Below are 20,760 nucleotides of genomic sequence, written 5' to 3'. Positions count from 1 at the left end.
GGACTTCCTGGAGTTTTAAAAATGAATCTGATGTGTTTCTGGAGAGATTTGTGATCTGTTTGTGGGCCAGAATATCTTTTGAAACACTAATGGCAAATGATTTATTTAAATGTATTCACAAGACATACTTATGGAATATATAATGGCACCACCAGAGAAAAAGTAATATTATTTTATATTAATGGCTCTATACAGTAGTTCAGACTCTTATCATCCTAGCCATATTGAGTTTCTAGGGTAAATAATCATAACCATGTGATAAGAACTGAAAAAGCAATTGAAATATAAAAGCATGGTAAACAAATGGTCATAAGTTACACTCAACAAAAAAAGTTGAAGGATACTGTAATTTATGGGAGAAAATGAAATCCATCTTGGTTATGACATTAAAAAGGAGCAAATCTAATTTTCAGGAAAAATAATGCAATTTAAGAAGCTGTCAAACGTAGGTGTAAATATTATTCAAGGAGCACCTGTATTCCAGGGATAATACTGATAATAACCTTTAGAAGCACTTTTATGTATACTCTCTTACTGAGTTTTAGTAATAGCTGTGTGATGTTGACCAAGCTTTCCTAATGCCAGGATGTCCATGAAGACCAAGAAGGTCAAATGACTGAACTCGTGGGAGTACAGAATTGGGACTAGATGTGGGTCTTTTACCCCTTAACCCACTGTTTCCTTCTTTTGTTTACTTCTATTTTTTTCTTTCTTTTTCATAACCATTCCAAGTATAACATAGCTCCTTTCTAGATATCTGTTTTGCTGGTATTGGAGTAAGGGAAGGCTTTACTTTGTGCCTGAAATTTTTGAGAGGATATGAAATTATGGGATAAGAATGCATAACACTTCAATGCCTAGCATTTCATTGCATAACACTTCAATTCATAACAATTACATAACACTTCAATGCATAACACTTCTATGTATTAAAGGAAACACAATTCACCATAGACCTCAGAGTTACCTCTTTTTTTTTTTTTTTTTTTAAGGATAAAATGAGATAGGTAGAAAGAACTTTTAAACTGTGAATTACAAGGAGATCCTGTAGTCTAGTGGTTAGGAATTTGTGCTTTCAATGCCTTGGCCCAGGTTCAGTCCCTGGTTGGGAAACTGAGGTCCTACAAGTGGTGTGGTGAGGTCAAAAACAAAACAAAAAAGCCCTCTGTGAGTTATGAAGACACAAAAAATACCCCCAATTAAAATAAATTTATATTAAAAACTAATTCTATCAGTTAGAAATCTGTTAGCCCGGAATTGGTTGGTGAAATTATTGGCTTCTGGGATAGGACTGTATATCAGATAGGATTTTTTCAGCTACAAGTAGCACAGAGCTAGTTAAACTGCCTAAGACAACTTGTTTTACTTACAAGAGGTATTGTGGTTGCCAGAGCTGGTTATCAGAGCAACTCACCAATGTCAAGGACCTAGGTTCACTCTAAATCTTTGCCTTTCTTGGTGTTGATCTCTTCCTCAGTTAGTAGTAAGGTGGTGGTGGAAGGTCCTAGATCACATACAGGTAAGGGTACCTACAGGGGCAGAGGGGATGGTTGTCTTACTGTGTTTGCTTCTTAGGAATGAAAAGATACTTCTCTGAAGCTTCCTGGACTTCCTCCCACGTCCTGTTGGCCAGGATTGGGCCACATGCTTACTCCTGTCACTGCTTTACTAGTTTGAGCCTTATGTCTGTAACGGAGGAGGTGAATTTTCCTCCAAAACACATAGAAGGTGTAAAAGTGAAGTCACTCAGTCATGTCCAACTCTTTGTAACCCACGGACTGCAACTCACCAGGCTCCTCTGTCCATGGGATTTTCCAGGCAAGGATACTGGAGTGTTTTGCTATTTCCTTCTCCAGGGGATCTTCTTGACCCAGGGGTCAAACCCGGGTCTCCTGCACTGCAGGCGGATTCTTTACTGACTGAGCTACCAGGGAAGCACTTCACTATCTGAATATTACCTTAGGAGGGGAAGCGGGTAACAGCTTCCAGTGTCCATTACTGAATGTCTTCAGGTGAGACGGGATCTAGAGGCTCTACCTTCTGCATGTGCTTTGTCCCCAGGGTCAGTCTTCTAATGTTGAAGTGACAGCTGCAGTTAGTCACATCAGAGCGGGAGAGATACCTTTCTAGGAGCTTCTGTGGAGAAGAAGAATCCTTCCCCAGAAATCTTAACAAATCCTTTCTTGTATCTTTTAAAAATAATTTTATTTGTTTGGCTGCCCTGAGTCTTAGTTTCGACATATGGGATCTTCTATCTTTAGTTGCAGCATGTGAGATCTAGTTCTGTGACCAGGGATCAAACCCAGGCAGCCTGCCCTGGGAGTATAGAGTCTTAGCTACTGAACCACCAGGAAAGTCCCTCTTCTTTGTATCTCACTGGCCTAAGTTGGATTATAAATTAGTCATTAACTGATTTAAACCTAATCATGAGTCATTTCTGATGGTACCGAGGGTGGGGTCACTCGTCCCCAAGTTACCATATGGCTTAAAATGGGGAATGAAAGGGCATTTCATTGACAGGGCAGGGGAACGGGTACTGTAGATATTGATGTCCAGCACAATAACAATTTAAGGCTCTCCATCTGTCCCCAGAGGGCCGTGGCTTTCTCCTTGCCTTAAGCTGTCTCTCCTATAAATCAGTGACAGGCATGCAGTAAGACAAATATGACAATAAGATGAATTCCTACCTACCAGAAGTTTACAAAGCAGCACATGGTAAGTTCCACAAGAAATGTATAAAATTTGATAGGTGTATAGAAGATGAAGTAATAGTATTAGCTTAGGGTGTTGTTAGAAAATGTTGTTTAGCTAGACTTTATTGGATGGGGAAGATTTTGATAAATATAGACTAGATTTAGAAGTCGAGTTTCAGCCATGGCGTGTTTGGCCAAGGGAATGACATGTATAGATATATGGAGATGGGAAAAATACAAAGTATAAAATTATTAAAGACAAAAAAAAATGTTAAAGACATGGGATTCTAGAACAAAGCTGCTCAATGGTAGCTGCAGTGTTCTTGCCTGGAGAATCCCAGGGACGGTGGAGCCTGGTGGGCTGTCGTCTATGGGGTCGCACAGAGTCGGACACAACTGAAGCAACTTAGCAGCAGCAGCAGCAGCCAAATATAGATATTGAGTATTTTAAATGTGGCTAGTCCAAATTAGGGATTTCCCTGGTGGCTCAGGGGGCTTCACTGGTGGCTCAGATGGTAAAGAATCTGACTGTGATGCTGGAAACCCAGGTTTGATCCTTGGGTCAGGGAGATCCCCTGGAGAAGGAAATTGCAACCCATTCCAGTATTCTTGCGTGGAGAATTCTATGGACAGAGGAGCCTGCTGAGCCCCAGTCGGTGGGGTCACAAAGAGTCAGACGCAAAAGGGTAAACATACGTTAGATCTTAAAAACTTATTAAAAATGTAAACTCTCAATTTCATTTTTAAAATAAATGATTAGATGTTGAAATGATATTTTGGATATATGGGGTTATATGAGGAAATTAGATTAGTTTCACCTATATCTTTTGTTGATGTGATTTTTTTAGAAAATTTAAAATTATGGTGCTTGTGTTACATTACTATTGGGTAGTACTGCTTTAGGGAGAAGGCAATGGCAACCCACTCCAGTACTCTTGCCTGGAAAATCCCATGGATGGAGGAGCCTGCTAGGCTGCAGTCTGTGGGGTTGCTAAGAGCTGAACACAACTGAGTGACTTCACTTTCACTTTTCACTTTCCTGCATTGGAGAAGGAAATGGCAACCCACTCCAGTGTTCTTGCCTGGAGAATCCCAGGGACGGGGGAGCCTGGTGGGCTGCCGTCTATGGGGTGGCACAGAGTCGGACACGACTGAAGAGACTTAGCAGCAGCAGCAGCAGCAGCAGCAGTACTGCTTTAGAAAGTGAAATAGTCATAAGTACTCCATCAAGCTTATGAAAATTGGCAATGGTGTTGATAAAACACCAAATATAGATACCCCAGAAGATGTTAAGGATTTCATTTTACAATAAAAATCATCAGAAAGGTATTTCTAATGGTTGGATAATTTTCCTCATATAGTACCTTACTCTGAGTTTACTTTCCTTTGATTTAATTTGTTCACCAGAGAGTATAAAAAATGATGTTAACTACCATGTTGTCCTGACTTTTACCTAGTATATCTCTGGAAGCGAGTATTTCTTAGAGGAGCATTGAATCTATAATTGCTTCAGTGTTTCTTTTCTTGTATTTTTTTCCCCTTTCTTTTGACATCAAACATTATAGTGCTAATTGGATAAAGTCATAATTTTCTCATCCACAAAATGAGGTTAATAAAACTTAGTACACAGGTTGGTTTTATTAAATGAAGTAAGTGAATGTGCAGAAAATGCCATTAGGATATCAACTGAGCAGGGCACTGTATTAAGCTTCATAGGAGAGAGAAAGATGACTAAGATCTCATCTCTGAGTCAGGGTGACAAATACATGTTACACCAATTGGACTTGAAGGGAAGGTGACTCAGACACTCAAACGAGGTGCTAGATTTAAATGATGTGAGAGAAGTGGAAAGAGTGATTCCACCCAGGCAGTCACATCCCTGCAGAGTCTCAATAGACAAGAGCATGGGGATAGGGTGGATGCATGGGTGGCAGGCATTTTAGATTTTGGATTGAAGGAAATGTCTGAATGGAGATAGGAAAGTTCCCAATATGTAAGAGATTCCTTTTTTTGTTGTTTTAAATCTCTAAGACTCTTAATATATTGTAACTGGATTATGTTGCTCCACTGTATGTCAGTGGATCATTGCCTAGCCTGGGAGTTTCTTGTGTACAAGGGCTGGTCCTAGTCATCTTTGTACATCTAGTATGCACCACAGAACTTGGCAAAAAGCACCTGTCCAATAGAGGATTGTGAGTAGATGAATGAGCATGAACTTTCCAGCATTTAGAGAGTCATATATCACTTTTTTACTTTTCAGTTCAAAATACAGTATCTATGAGGAGTCTTTGAATCTCTAGACCTTTATGACATATAGATGTATTCACTGATAAGCTGTGCATTGAGATCGTGTGAGTGATAGGATTTTTTCTTTCCTTGAGGGACTAATCTAAAGCCACAGAGTTTCAGTTACCTGCTGCTACAGAGGGCTCTTTCTCCACCTCCCAGGGACCATGACATTTCTGTTGATTTTCAACATAACCTTCTGTGGAACTCCATTCCATGGCTTTACACCTTCCAGGAAAGAAACCCTGATGCCTTGTCTGCCAACTGCTGGCTGCCCAGAGCTGAACATAATTCTGTCTTGGAGGAAGCATAATGGGGAAGGGTTATACCTAACAGGAAATCTAGTATTTGCTCTGCAGTGAAGTACGTGAAAAGATTGAAAGAAAGGATGCAGCTTAGCAACTAGATGTTCACTTTGTGTGGGATTTCCTTTGAGGGCTTTTCCCCTACCCTATTTTGTCATCATTATGTTTTAATGTTTTATTTCCTGTCTACTCAGTAAGTTGCTTTATTAGTGGTGGTTGGATCTACTATGAACACCATTTAACAATTCACTGGAAAAAGAACAAGGAGAAAACTTTTTTACTCACTTTCTATCATTTTGAGAAAGGAAGTGAGAAAAGCTGTTTTCTATGCATACTACTTCTCCCTTTTATCCATTAATAATCAATTTTGTTAGTGGACTAATTAATACTACTGACTTCACAATTGGAGTAAGAAATTGGGGCCATTATTGGCCTAAATGACTTCTCGTCACTCCCCACCTTGAATAATAAAAATTTAACACCAGCAAATATTTGCAAAGAGTAACTATAAAGCCAAATGTATTATGTCCTCACTGGGACACAAAGGGTTACGTTAAAGGTCCAGCAGTTATTAGCACAGCTCACCGAAGACCTGGATGAGAGAAGGAAAGGGCAGGGGCAGCAATTCTTGCCTGCAGGCACTGATCCTTCGTACCCTGCGGCCTCTTCCTTGTCCTCATCACTAGCTCCTTTCATATACCTCTGGGATTTGATCAGGCCTTTGATGAACATGCTGGACCTCTAACTGTAGAGCAGGGAGAGCTGTTCCAATTCAGACATATTTTAATAGGGCTTAAAAGCCATTTAACAGGTAGTAATTGTGCAGTTTTTGAACTCCAGAGGTTTATGGGTGTTTATGGTTTAAAGCTCAAGCAGGGAAATCAGAAATGGTGTGAAACTCGGAGAGGTAGAGAGAGGGTTGGAAGTTGAGAGCTGAGGCCAAGGCTCAGGAATGGCAATATCTATGGCAAATGTTACTTGATAACAAAAGGTACAATTTTTCACTTAGTCATTTTGGTATAAAAAAGCTGCATTAAAACATCTTTGGTACACAGAAGGTACTCAGTAAATATTTATTGAACTTAATCTTTAAACCAATGGCATGTTTTTTAAATTTTTAAAAAATATGTATTTATTTATTTGGCTGCACCAAGTCCTAGTTGCATCACACAGGATCTTTGACCTTTGTTACAGCGTGAAGGATCTTTAGTTGTGGTGTTCAAACTCTCAATTGTAGCATATGGGTAGTTCCCTGACCAGGAATTGAACCTGTGACCCCTGCATTGGGATCAAAGTCTTAGCCACTGGACCACTAGGCAAGTCCCCAGTGGCATATTCTTAACCCTCCTTCTCCTCTTCCATTTTGTAGTTGGGCCCTACAAATTACTGAAATTATGGTTGGCAACCTTGAGTAGCATTGCAGATTTTAGCAAAATAAATTGTATTTTTTAAGGAAAATGAGGTCAAACAAAGACTTGGTAAATGTAAGAAGTCCCTTTACAACCTCCACACAACTTCTACCATCCTGTGTATCTAAGTTGCATTAGCCTCTCCAGCCCTCACTCAGTTCCTCCATTTTTAGACCCAAGGGATTGCACTAGTCTTCAAGGTCCATTTTAGACATGTTTTAAACAATTTTTAAAAAAATGACTTCACTCACCATTTACTTTTCTCAAGCACAAAAATACAAGATCAATGAAATTTTCTTTATTTTAAAAAAAACTTATGAGTTTTCCAAAATAGTGTTGCCTCTATTTTCACTGTGTTATACATATCATGACCTTTGGGAACACGGCCTTTGATGTCAGCATTGTAAATAACAGGTAACAAAGCAATGTAAACCTCTTTGAAGTTGGTGAGAACTGATCTTGAATCCTGGCTCTGACAAGTACTATCTTTGTGACCTTAGGCAAATAACTTACTCTCACCAAGGCTCAATTTCCTTATTGGTAATACGAAGATGATAATGTATTTAAAAAGCTGTTGTGAGGATTAAATATAATAATGGATATAAATTGCTCAACACAAAGCCTGGCCTGCAGGAAACACACAATTCATATTACCTAATGTTAATGACCAGAGAAGGCAATGGCACCCCACTCCAATACTCCAATACTCCCACTCCAGTACTCTTGCCTGGAAAATCCCATGGATGGAGGAGCCTGGTAGGCTGCAGTCCATGGGGTCACACAGAGTTGGACACGACTGAGCAACTTCACTTTCACTTTTCACTTTCATGCATTGGTGAAGGAAATGGCAACCCACTCCAGTGTTCTTGCCTGGAGAATCCCAGGGATGGGGGAGCCTGGTGGGCTGCTGTCTATGGAGTCGCACAGAGTCGGACACGACTGAAGCGACTTAGCAGCAGCAGCAGCAGCAATGTTAATGATATAACTGCTGGCATTGTAAATTGTAGACTATTTCACTGACATTGTAAATTGAAGTATTGATTGAGTAAACTAATGATCAGAATGTTTTCCTGATGGAAACTGACTTAAAATATTTCTTTTTCTTTGCAGATCTTATATTGCACTTTAAACACACCTAAAGTTGACATGGGAAAACTCTTGGGAGCGCAAATAGGTCTTGAAGATTTCATATTTGCCCACATAAAAGGGATCAAAAAAGAAGTGAATGTGTACAAATCTGAGGATTCACTTGGTCTCACTATTACAGATAATGGTGCTGGCTATGCTTTTATAAAGGTAAGTATTTAAACAAAACAAAACAAAAACAACTGTGTGACTTAACTGAGGGTAACACTTAAGAAAACTTACCAGGTCAAAGAAAGTTTGAAATGATCTTTAGAGTGAGAACTAGTTCAGTAGGAATGGATGGAATGGTAATGTTTCCTTTAAAAACTGTTTCAAAGACACCATTCTTTTGTTTACCTCCTTGAATTTTTTCCCCTTCAGTTTAAACTTCCTCTAGGATTTTGCATTTACAGAAGAGGAAAGCCTGGCCCTGGTGCCTACTCATCGATATGGGCTCTTGTACATCTGTAAGCTCATCATCTGGTGACTTCCATGTTGATTTCCATTGATTTAGTGTTATTTCCAAGTGCATATTTATTTGGCCACCTATTTTAAACAAGGCTCTTTAAAAATTTCTAAACTATGTACAGTTGCTTCTTTTTTTTTTTTTTAATTTATTTATTTATTTATTTTTCTTTTTTTTTTTGTACAGTTGATTCTTGAACAACACGTTTGAACTGTTGGGTTCATCTATATGCAGATTTTTTTCAGTAGGAAATGTTATACTATAACAGTCTATGCTATGCTAAGTCACTTCAGTCGTGTCCAACTCTGTGTGACCCCATAGACGGCAGCCCATCAGGCTCCTCCGTCCCTGGGATTCTCCAGGCAAGAACACTGGAGTGGGCTGCCATTTCCTTCTCCAATGCACGAAAGTGAAAAGTGAAAATGAAGTCGCTCAGTCGTGTCTGACTCTTAGAGACCCCATGGACTGTAGCCCACCTCTATAACAGTCTAAGGTTGGTTAAATCTGTGGATGTGGAACTGTGAATATGGGGAACTGCTGACATGGTGGGATTTTGTACAGGGACTTTCCATTGAACAAAGTGTCAGCACCCCTAGCCCCTGCATTGTTCAAGGGTCAGCTGTAATTACTTTATCTAAATACAAAGAGCAATATAGAACTGCAAAGGCAAGAAAAGGAAGTTTGAAATGGTATGAAAAACTTTTAAGAACTGGAGTGGTAAAAAGATTCATCTTTTAAATAACAATTCTATTATTATAATAAGTAGTTTTTTTTTTTTTTTTTGCTGGGGTGGGAGAGACATAGGGCTTGTGAGATCTTAATTCCCCCAAATTCTAAGTCCCTGTAATGAAAGCTCTGAGTCCTAACCACTGGACTGCCAGGGGATTCCCTGTAAAGAGTAATTGTAGCACTGACTGTTATTGAATGCGTCTCAGGCATGTTGCATACATTTTCTCATTTAATACTTACAATTCTATTCGATACCATGTTTCCTTTTTAATTACTTAAAAAATATTTGGCTGCTCTGGTTATTAGTCACAGCATGTGGGATCTAGTTCCTTGATGAGATCAAACCTGGGGCCCCTGCATTGGGAGCATGCAGTCAGCCCCTGGGCCACCAGGGAAGTCTCTTGATTACTTTTTTGTTGAGGTGTAACAGATATAAATCTTTAATGAATGTTCACAGATCTGTGTAAACACCGCCCAGAGCAAGGGAAATTTCATTTCTACCACCTAGAAGGCTCCCTTGTTCTCCTTCTCTGTCAATACCCTTCCCCAACAAAGGTAGCCATTAGTTTGACGTCTATCACCATAGTTTTGCTTATTCCTGAACTTCATATAAGTGAAATCACATATTATTTACTCTACTGTTTCTGGATTTTGCTCAACATGTCTGTGAGGTTCATCTCTGGGTAGGCGCTATTATCAACTTATTTTATAGACATAGAAACAGGTTTGGGATGGTTAAGCAGCTTGCCCAAAGTTATGCAGCTAGACAAATTCAGGATTTGAATCCAAACTATCTGATTCCAGAGCTGGCGGTCCTAACCACTGTGCAAAGAATTACTGATGAAGTTTCTTCATACATTTTTTTTTTGTCCAAACAAAATAAAAAATTTTGCTGACACGTCGTCATCGTTGAAAAAAACTAGCCTTAGGGAAATTATCCTCTTAACTGTAAATAGTGCTTTATTTAACTTCCCACTTGATAGAACGGCTATTTTTAGCTCTGCAAAAGATATGACTCTGCTGAAGGTTGAGTGGGTGACCAAATGGAAAATCTGTGAGTTGGGAAAGTCATGTGGGATTATCTGGGGGAAGCTCAGGACATGAGGCACATGGAGCAATGCCTTTCTAATGTCAGCAGGGAAGGGCTTGGAAGTTTTGCAAACACGCATGGAGTTTTTAGATCTTAGCCTCTGATGTCCAGAGCTGTGTTTCTATTTTTTTATGCCTCTTCAAACATGTGCCTGCCTCAGAGTACTAGTCACTAGCCCCATGGAGACGGAGAACATGGTGTCAAAGAGAAAGTGGAGTCTAAGCCAAACCTCTGGCTTATAGTTCAACTTAGAAGAGAGATGAATATCATACAGCATAAAAGATTGATGTGTTTTTTTAAAGTTAAGAGGGGATGATTTCAAACTTCTTGAAAGTTGTAATAATACAAAGAACTCACATGATACCCTTTACTCAAAAAAAATTTTGCCATTTGTCGTATTTGCTTAATTCTCTTTCATGTATATATATATATATGAACACAATCAAATCTATATGTAAATTTTCCTGAGCCATAGGAATAAGCAGAATGCACATATAATATCTCTTTATTCCTTAATAATTTAAAAATGTAGTTTCTAAGAACAAAGATACTCTCTTCAATATACCTACAGTATAGCTATAAAATTCAGAAAATCTAATAGTGATACAAAACTCCCAAACTAATCTAATGTTCATATTGCAGTTTTTATCAGTTGTCCTAATAATGTATTTTTCCTGGTATAATTCCAATCCAGGATCATGTATTTTATTTAGTTATCATGTCTTTTTAGTGGTCTTTAATCTAGAACATGGAGAAGGCAATGGCACCCCACTCCAGTACTCTTGCCTGGAAAATCCCATGGACAGAGGAGCCTAGTAGGCTGCAGTCCATGGGGTCACTAAGAGTCGGACACGACTGAACGCCTTCACTTTCACTTTTCACTTTCATGCATTGGAGAAGGAAATGGCAACCACTCCAGTGTTCTTGCCTGGAGAATCCCAGGGACGGAGGAGCCTGATGGGCTGCCGTCTATGGGGTCACACAGAGTTGGACACGACTGAAGCGACTTAGCAGCAGCAATCTAGAACAATTCCTCAGCCTTTTATAGGATGTCCCTCAACGTGGACTTTTCTGATGTCTCTTCATGTTGTGAAAGAGGTTATTGTGCATTTTTGGCATGAAAAGTAAATAAGTGATGTTGTGTCCTCAGTGTATTATGTCAGAAGGTGCATTTTATTGGTTTGTCTCAATATTCATGATGTTAATTTTTGTCCCTTGTGTACTCAGTGTCTGCCAGTCTTATTCACTGCAAAGTGATGTTTTCCTTTGTAATAATCTGTGGGGAGATACCTTGAGATTATGTATATATCTTGTTCTCTTACTTGCATCCCACAGATTTAGCATCTATTAATGAGTCTTGCCTGACTCATTTGCAAAATGGTGATTTTTATAATTCCATCATTTCCTATATTTCTTTAAAACATTCTAATAAAGCATGCCACTTATTTATTAGCTATTAGCAATATGGTACATGCTTAATTACTCAGTCATGTCTGACTCTTTGTGACCCTTGGAGCTCCTCTGTCCATGGGATTTTTCAGGCAAGAATATTGAAGTGGGTTGTTAATTTTAAAAAATCACCTGTTAGCAATGGACACATGATTTTTTAAAATTAATCTTTATTGCTATACAGTTGATTTACAATGTTGTTCTAGTTTCTGCTATACAGCAAAATGAATCAGCAAAATGTATACATACACATTTATCCACTCTTTCTTACATTCTTTTCCCGTGTAGGTCATTACAGAGTATTGAGTAGAGTTCCCTGTAGATACAGTAGGTCCTTAGCAGTTATGTATTTTTTGTATAGTAGTGTGTATAGGACACATGATTTCTCATTCAGTGGGTTCATTACAATCATTTATTTTGATGCTCAAATTTCCTGAGGTTTGGTCTGCAGGAGTCCCATCCAGACAGCTCCTGTATCCTTTTGACCTGCCTCCCATAATTTTATTGAGCAGTTCCTTCTTTTCTGGTGCAACAAGATGTTCTAAACTCATCTTTTATCTTCTTTTCTCCAGACTGGAAATCAGCCATGTCTTCAAGGAACTCTTGTTTGTTTGTTTTCAGTGAGAACTGGTATTTCAAAATCAAGATCTGAATGCTGGTTGCCTGCATTCATTGCTACCAGTGTGTCACTGTTCTAGATCCTTTCAGGTGCCATATAAGAGGTTCAAAAACATGTATTTTAGAAATTATGAATTCATAATTATGCCTCCAGTTCTAATCCTGCCTCACAGTGTTCTTCCTTGGCTTCCCAACTGAAATATTTACTTTCAAAATTATTGAAATATTTACTTATTTCCTTAGTTCTGTAATATACACAAAACAGTTTCAGAATTTCTATATATTTGTACTCTGAAAAATAAACCTATTAAGAGTTCAAGATTTGTAGGGACTTCCCTGGTGGTCCAGTGGTTAAGACTCTGCACGAATTCAGTCCTTGGTTGGAGAACTAAGATCCCACATGCCATGTGGTGTGGCCAAAAGATTAAAAAGATTTCAAGGTTTGTATGTCCTTTTTGTCTTTAAATGCATGTGTACGATCAAAGTATTCTCTTCAGGAGTTATGTGGAATAGGTTCTCACTTGCTCTGCCTCCCTTCACCCCATAATTTTTATTCATTTGAAATACTGTTGAATCCGTTTGCTTCTCTTTGAATTGAGTTTTCCTCTCATGTTGATTTTAATTTTCTGAATACATAAAATGATTTCAAAAGTCAAAACTATAATAAAAGTTGTATTCATAGATGTCATTCCTTCCCTGACTCCCATTACTCATTTCCCCCACTCCTTAAAGTAATCAATTTCATTAATTTCTGGCTCACTCTTCCAGTATGATTTGCCAAGATAAGCAGAAAAAGTGGAATGTTCCAAGAGTTTGCATGTCATCCTTGTTCAGGGGCTATTCTAATCTTCTCTGTATGGTTCCAATTTTAGTGTATGTGCTGCTGAAATGAGTACTTATATGCTTTTAGCAGTGGTTGGAAGTCAGAGTAGGTTGATGTAAGAGGATGTAAGGGGATTCAGACAAGGGTAAGGAGGCAGGAGTCCCTGATTAAGAAGGCAGAGCTGTGTGGCCCACAGGACCATGGGCTTTAGAATCAAGCCTGTTTTCACTCTTGTTTCCACCATTTATTTACATGCTGGGTGACACCTTAGACAAATCATTTTATGCCTTCTTTCAGATAGCAATATTAGAACCCACTTTATATGATTATTTGGGTATAAACTAATGACACATCTGCAATGTTTGAGAGTACCTATAATTGATAGCTAATATCTTAATATCAGCAAATCATCACATAATTAGGAGATGAGACTGATGGCAGAGAGATGTATTTAATAGTACTGCATGGTGTTCACACTAGAGGGGTTGGATGAGAGGGGTGGGAGGGAGGTCTAAGAGGGAGGGGTATATGTATACTGATGGCTGATTCATGTTCTTGTATGGCAGAAATCAATACAACATTGTAAAGCAATTGTCCTCCAATTAAAAACAAATTAAAAAAAATAGTACTGCATGCTGCTGCTGCTGCTAAGTCGCTTCAGTCGTGTCCGACTCTGTGCGACCCCATAGGCAGCAGCCCACCAGGCTCCCTGGTCCCTGGGATTCTCCAGGCGAGAACACTGGAGTGGTTGCCATTTCCTTCTCCAATGCATGAAAGTGAAAAGTGAAAGTGAAGTCGCTCAGTTGTGTCCGACTCTTAGCGACCCCATGGACTGCAGCCTACCAGGCTCCTCCATCCATGGGATTTTCCAGGCATGGTTCTCGTAAATGAGCCTCTTCAGGTGGAGAGACAGCAGACTTACATATTTGTAACTTTTGTACCTAAATGTTAACATTTCCCAGGAAAAAGTGTATAAATAACTTAATCAGAAAAATCAGAGTATATTTACAACTAACTTTGCAAATTCCTAAAATAGTTTAATACTAGAGTTGGGGTACATTTTCTATAAAGGGTCAGATAGTGAATATTTTAGGCTTCTTTAAAATTTAGGGTCATACAGTCTTTGTTGCAACTACTCAACTTGACATTGTAGCACAAAAATTATATACCATACTTAATAAATATAGATGTCTTCTAGTAAAACCTCATTTATGGACACTATAATTCAAATTTTGTATAATTTTCATATGCCATAGATATTGTTTTATTTTTTCCTGACCACTAAAAAAGGTAAAACCATTTATAACTCATCGGTTGTATAAAAGCAAGTTGTAGACCATACTCGACCTGTGAACCATTGTTTGCTGATTCCTGGTTTAAGTGAAGAAAATAATTTTAGATTCAAAATAAAGATAAGGGCTTTACCATGCAATTAAGACATGAAAATCTAATTGACTTTGAATTAAAGTAACTTATAAATAACCACAGAATGGTCATTTTCAGAATGTTTTCATATAGAAATCTTCATGATTTGAGGTACTTTTACTTTAGCAAGATCTTCTAAGAAATACAGTATTCATTTATTTATAACATTTTGATTGTTTAACCATCCAGAACTAATAATTAGTAAGGTTGGACATGTACAAGGTCAAGAGGTGTGGGGGGTTCTGGGATGGGAGCTAGGATCTCTGAGAAGAGGTATGTACAGTGAGAGTATAAGTGGTGAGAAGTGGTGATCTGAGAAAAGAGGTAACATTGAGATCTGGAGGCCTTGATACAGATGAAGAACAGCTTAGTAGAGGTAAGAAAAAGTAAAGTAGGAGGGTGGGAGTTGTTAAAAAAAGAATCAGAGTTCAAAGATGATAGGTCATTTTTTTCTAGCTTTATTGAGGTATAGTGGAAAGTGGAGTCGCTCAGTGGTGTCCGACTCTTTGCGACCCCATGGACTGTAGCCTACCACGCTAGTCCATCCATGGGATTTTCCAGGCAATAGTACTGGAGTGGGCTGCCATTTCCTTCTCCAGGGATCTTCCCGACCCAGGGATCGAACCCAGGTCTTCCGCATTGTAGGCAGACGCTTTACCATCTGAGCCACCAGAGAAGAACACCATGTAAATTTAAGGTGTACAGTGTGCTGATTTGATACACTTACGTGTTGTAAAATGACTATCAAGGTAATAGGATACATCATCTGGGATAACTACAAACTCCAACTCTAATCCTGAGGTCAGAAGACTTTGGATTCTTCATCTGACTTTTCTTTCTTTCTTAACCAGCCATGTGGTCTTGAGTTAGTTAGATCTGTGTTGATTGGGAGTGTTTTGAGGAAAGAGCATGATGTCTTATAATTATACTACCTTTGTTTGAAACTCAGTTTGCTTGCTTATGAGCTATGCTTCTTTGATTAAGCCATGTCATTGTTGTGCTTTGAGTTCCTCATTCACTAATGGAATATTAAACATTCCCTCCCAGGCTTATTAGGACTAAATGAAATAACTATGTACAATTTTTATTTGAATGTTTATTATTATGAACAAGGTTTGAGGTCAGTATTTGGAGGGTCAGTAGCAGAGACTCAAAGTTGCTGACCATGAGGGCAAGATCAGCTCAGACAACCTTGAATGAGAGCTTGCGACTTTGAGGATGGTAGAATGCCATCCTAGAGTTCTGATATGTGATGAGAAGATAGAGTTTTGTAATTATATGGGATGAATCGATAGAAGTTAATATAATAATGATCTGAAATATTTGGGAACTTCTAAGTTTAATAATATTGTAAATCTTATCTTTTAAAAAATATTTAAAGTTGTCTTTACATTTTGTAGCATCAAACTCTAAAGCCTGATGACTGAAAGTTCCAAGTGTTATAGAGAATGATATTAAGTGACTCAGTAAATATAAATATAGAATTAATACCTCTTTTTTTCTCCGAAGTCCTTTGTGCCTGAGCAGCACTTTTAGCAATATTTTTAACCCATATCAAGTTATGGTATGATTATTAAAGTATAATAGATTACAGAAGCTTGTCGCGGTTGCTACCTCATTCTTTATTCTATACTTAGGAAGTTGGGGTTCAGGTAACCCACATAGTATAGCATCAGTGTCTCCCACTTTGCTTCTACATATGATTCACCTTATGATACCCTTCTCCAAGTTTCTTATGTTGGTTTTCCTCTCTCTTTATCCCAGATTCTTATCTGCTGGCTCTGATGATTACCTATGCTTTGATTTTTCTCTTGCTCACCTGGATTCTCACCTTGCTGCCTGCTGACTTCTGGCAATTGTCTTTCCACTCTCTGGACACTGATCTGGCTACCTGTGGCTACTCATAGGCTCTGGTTACCCTATATTCTGTTACTCTGCCCTTTAATTTACTGGTTTGATTCATAGTTGTCTTTAAAGTCTTTCAGTTTTATATAATGCTTATTTTGTAAATAAAATGACAACAATAAGTCTTAAAAATTAAAAATACGTGGAGCTGAAATTTGTATAATGTAGGTCATCAAAGGAAAAATAGGTTCAAGATGTATCAAAAAATAAATTAGAATAAAAATTAAGAATGAGTTATAGATTTTCACATTTGCCAATGACTTAAAAATGGTGAGATGACAAAATATTAATTTTTTCTTTGTTTCTTAAGCTCTAGTCTTTTGTTTAATTTCACTTATGTTTCTATGACAGTTTAGAAACTCCAATTGTACTGAGTGGTACCATGTGTTGTGGTTACCCTTGTTTGTTTCTGTAGCTTGTAAGTTGAATATGGATTTACTAAAGAAAATATTGTCAGATTATGAAATTTCTAGTTTTTTTGCTTTATAAGTAATTACTTGTAATGATAATAATTTCCACTTGAATTGGCATTTTTGTATCATTTGCATAAAGCATTTTAACAGTTATTACAATGAACATAGCCATGTTATTGAAATTGGGTGATAAAAAAGAAACCTACTATAGGATTTGGTATATGGTTATAAAGTTTAAAAATTAAAAATGACTAGCCTTCCTAGGTTAGTCTTCTACAACTTGTTTTTTCTTGTGACAATATTATGGAGATGCTAGGGTACATGGGATCAGTTTTTCTCTTAACTCCTGGACACAAGGATCAATCCCCTACTGACTCAGAAGATGTTGTTATTCCACCTGATAAAAATGTAGGATACACACAGATCTATTACACAATAACAGCTGCTGCTGCTAAGTTGCTTCAGTCGTGTCCGACTCTGTGCGACCCCAGAGACGGAAGCCTACCAGGCTCCCCCATCCCTGGGATTCTCCAGGCAAGAGTACTGGAGTGGGGTGCCATTGCCCTCTCTGACACAATAACAGCAGGCCCTAATAATTCTATCAGGTCATTCTCAAAAAGGATTTGTGATGCCCAAGGCAGATTGTGGCCTGCATTTTGCCATGTTCTTCAATGCTGTTGAAGAGTTTGTATATCTTCTGCTGGGTTGTTACCTGTGCAGAGTTTTCTGGAAGTTCTTGTCCCTAAAATTCTTTCAGAAATTCTTAGTATTATCTTAGGGAGTCTTACATCTCATTTTGAAAGTCTGGACTATTGATGTATTGTTTTCATACCTGTGATAGGAGGGAAAGGTAACCTGCTTCAATATTCTTGCCTGCCTGGTGGGCTACAGTCTACAGGGTCACAAAGAGTCAATAGGACTGAGGTGACTTAGCACACATGCACATACCTATGATAGAGTTGCTGCTGCTGCTGCTGAGTCACTTCAGTCGTGTCTGACTCTGTGCGACCCCATAGATGGCAGCCCACCAGGCTCCCCTGTCCCTGGGATTCTCCAGGCAAGAACACTGGAGTGGGTTGCCATTTCCTTCTCCAATGCGTGAAAGTGAAAAGTGAAAGTGAAGTCGCTCAGTCGTGCCTGACTCTTATCAACCCCATGGACTGCAGCCCACCAGGCTCCTCCATCCATGGGATTTTCCAGGCAAGAGTACAGGAGTGGGGTGCCATTGCCTTCTCCGATGATAGAGTTAGGAAATACCAATTTGACATTTCTACTTGGGTCTTAAGTTCTCCTCACCTGAAATATATAAATAAAAAGTGATATGTAAATGAAAATCCTTCTCATTGGCTCCCCGGTGGTGACTGCACCTATCTACTACATATCAATTTTCTTGGTTAAGGTTGTACTAATTCTTGTCTTGGCTTTGTAACTAGGGTTTAAAGAATGTAGTCAATAGAAAAAGCTCAAGCTTTATTCTGATGTAATGTGCCTTAGTGATTGAGCAACAACAATAACAATGGGTCTCATGTTGAAATGATTCAACAACAATTTTCGGTAGGTATTGTGCTAGGCATGGGGCATGCGATGGTGAATAAGAGCATCTCTATCCCCAAGGATATTACAGTTCAGTAGTGGAGTTTGTTGTTTAGTTGCTAAGCCGTGTCCAACTCTTTTACCAGCCTATGGACTGTAACCCTTCAAGCTCTTTTGTCCATGGGAAAGTGGAGGCTGACAAGAAAATGGAAAGTTGCCCTGTGACGGTCTGTTGAACTTGACAAGTTGCTTGATCTTCCTGATCTAAGACATGAGACTCTCATAAAGGTTGTTAAATGAGATCGTGACTGTAAAGTGCTTAGCTTCGAGCTCAGCACATGTAGCAGAAAGTACTACAGAGGCATGAGATTAGGCACCGTGCCTAATCTTGGAGGAATGGGCTGGCAGTTGTCAGGAAAAGCTGCTCAGAGGAGATGGTGACCTCATGGAGCTGAATTCTGAATGATAAAAAAGAATGTTTGGGAGCAGGATGCTTGTCTTTGTTGTTTGGTCTTCTCTGTCTTTAACTGAACATTAAGCTGCATAGATGGGTTTTTGTCAATATATTATACATAATGTCTTAAGAGCTTGAAAAGTAGTGTTGCATGTTGCTATTTTTTTTATTATTACCCTTAATTTTCTTTCAGAGAATTAAAGATAACAGCATAATTGATTCAGTTAAAACAATCTGTGTGGGGGATCACATTGAAGCCATCAATGGAGAAAATATCGTTGGGTGGCGTCACTTTGATGTTGCTAAGAAGTTAAAGGAACTAAAAAAAGAGGAACTCTTTACCTTGACATTAATAGAACCTAAGAAGGCCTTCGGTAAGTCATTTTAGCTTATCTTTCTCAGGGAACTGAGTACTGTGATATGGTGTCATGTGCTTTTGAATATCAGTTAAGAACATAGGAAATGATAGACAACTCTACTTATAAGGAAAACAAACATAAAAGGAGAAAAAAAATGCTTAGAAGAACATTTTCTTAAAAGGGCATTTGAAGTTATGAAGTCTAATGTCTAGTGACTATGAATTTGTTCCAAGCTTGAAGAACTGCGCACTGCATTGATTCATGTTGCTGAGCAGGGAGATGTTTGACTGAGCTCTCTAAACAGTAGTAACTGTCATTCAAGGACCTCAGTAGCAGAAACTGTAGTTACACATAGAATTGGTATTTAAAGTAGCTATCTAGTCTATTTTAAATACTTCCTTCAATACTTTTCCTCCACTGGCATTTTGAACTTGGCAGCATGGAATGGTAGGGAACTGCTTCTGCTTTGGTGTGGCATCTGTACTTGCTTGGTTTTAGCCATGGCAGCTGTGTTCCAACTGTTGTTCAAGCCCCCAGGGCCATCTCATCTACAGGAATATGTGCCAGCCTCTCTCTCTCACTACCCTTAATCACAGCACTATTTTAATGAGCCAAATGATGGCCTAGTGTTCATCAGTGTTAAAATATCTTCAGCAGAATCATCCTAGGCCTGCCCTTACTCATCCGTGACTCCACCTACCTTATGTTCTTTCGTCTATCGCACAACATAAAGATTCCTTATAGTTTGTTTCCAGTGTCTGTTTTCTCAGGGAAGTTAATGACAGTGATGGGAGAATGTGGCAGGTCTGGGCAATTATATTTCCCCACCCTTAACAAGTAAGGGGCAGATCCTAGCCATATGAAATTGCAAAAATTTCTCTGGCTTCCAAGTGGTTCTGTGCCATGTAATAGAAATGTGGTGTAGGTGGCATTGCTTGTGGGAGACAGAGTTCCAAGAAGATGTCAGGAAAGGATGTCTTACGCCCTTGCTGCTCCGGGAGAGGCCATTCTAGGAAATACTGCTGCAGATACCATGATTCTAGATGGTGTATTATAGCATCTGAGCTCACTTACCACAGAGGAAGGTGGGCCAGCACTCAGATTTCCATCTAGCAGCTCCCTTTTTTTCTTTTAAAAAAACTTTTTATTTTGTATTGGAGTATAGCCAATTAACAATGTTGTGATAGTTTCAGGTGAACAGCAACGGGACTCAGCCATACATATACATGTATCTATTCTCCCCCAAACTCCTCTCCCACCTGGGCTGCCACATAACATTGAGCAGAGTTCTCTGTGCTGTACAGTAGGCCCTTGATGGCTATCCAGTTTAAATATAGCACTGTGTACATGTCGATCCCAAACTCCCTAACTATTTCTCCCCCCAATCCTTTCCCCTGACAATTATAACTTTGTTCTATAAGTCTGTTTTTGTTTTGCAAATAACTATTTGTATAATTTCTTTTTAGATTCCACATATAAGGGATGTCATATGATATTTCTCTTTCTCTGACTTCACTCAGTGTGACAATTTCTAGGTCCATCCATGTTGCTGCAAATGACATTATTTCATTCTTTTTAATGGTTGGGTAATATTTCATTGTATATATGTACCACATCTTCTTTATTCATTCCTCTGTTGATGGAAATTTAGGTTGCTTCCATGTCTTGGCAATTGTAA

The 20,760-nt window shown here is 38.7% G+C and overlaps 1 protein-coding gene, 1 long non-coding RNA gene and 1 other non-coding gene across 13 annotated transcripts in view; 1 reads left to right on the top strand and 2 right to left on the bottom strand.

Moving 5' to 3' along the window:
- The window catches only part of GIPC2 (GIPC PDZ domain containing family member 2), a 100,444-nt gene that overhangs the window by 20,988 nt on the left and 58,696 nt on the right, over positions 1 to 20,760 (top strand). For 10 of the 11 annotated variants that reach the window (XM_055585366.1, XM_055585373.1, XM_055585374.1 and 7 more), the window contains 2 exons: positions 7,804 to 7,989; positions 18,917 to 19,097. In XM_055585366.1, the coding sequence (XP_055441341.1) occupies positions 7,804 to 7,989; positions 18,917 to 19,097 (367 nt within the window). Of the gene's footprint in view, positions 1 to 2,592; positions 2,716 to 7,803; positions 7,990 to 18,916; positions 19,098 to 20,760 lie in introns of those variants that run through there. The other variant, XM_055585377.1, reaches the window with a different exon arrangement.
- On the bottom strand, positions 933 to 2,104 carry LOC129655232 (uncharacterized). The gene is made up of 3 exons (XR_008715840.1): positions 1,959 to 2,104; positions 1,415 to 1,529; positions 933 to 1,121 (listed from the first exon to the last, which is right to left on the bottom strand). It is a non-coding gene; the product is annotated as an uncharacterized LOC129655232 (long non-coding RNA).
- On the bottom strand, positions 12,960 to 13,066 carry LOC129656654 (U6 spliceosomal RNA). Its single transcript, XR_008716444.1, has one exon. It is a non-coding gene; the product is annotated as a U6 spliceosomal RNA (small nuclear RNA).

This window comes from Bubalus kerabau, chromosome 6 (assembly GCF_029407905.1).
Source record: "Bubalus kerabau isolate K-KA32 ecotype Philippines breed swamp buffalo chromosome 6, PCC_UOA_SB_1v2, whole genome shotgun sequence".
In the NCBI taxonomy this organism is placed as follows: Eukaryota; Metazoa; Chordata; class Mammalia; order Artiodactyla; family Bovidae; genus Bubalus; species Bubalus kerabau.
This window is presented reverse-complemented; position numbering and strand designations above follow the sequence as displayed.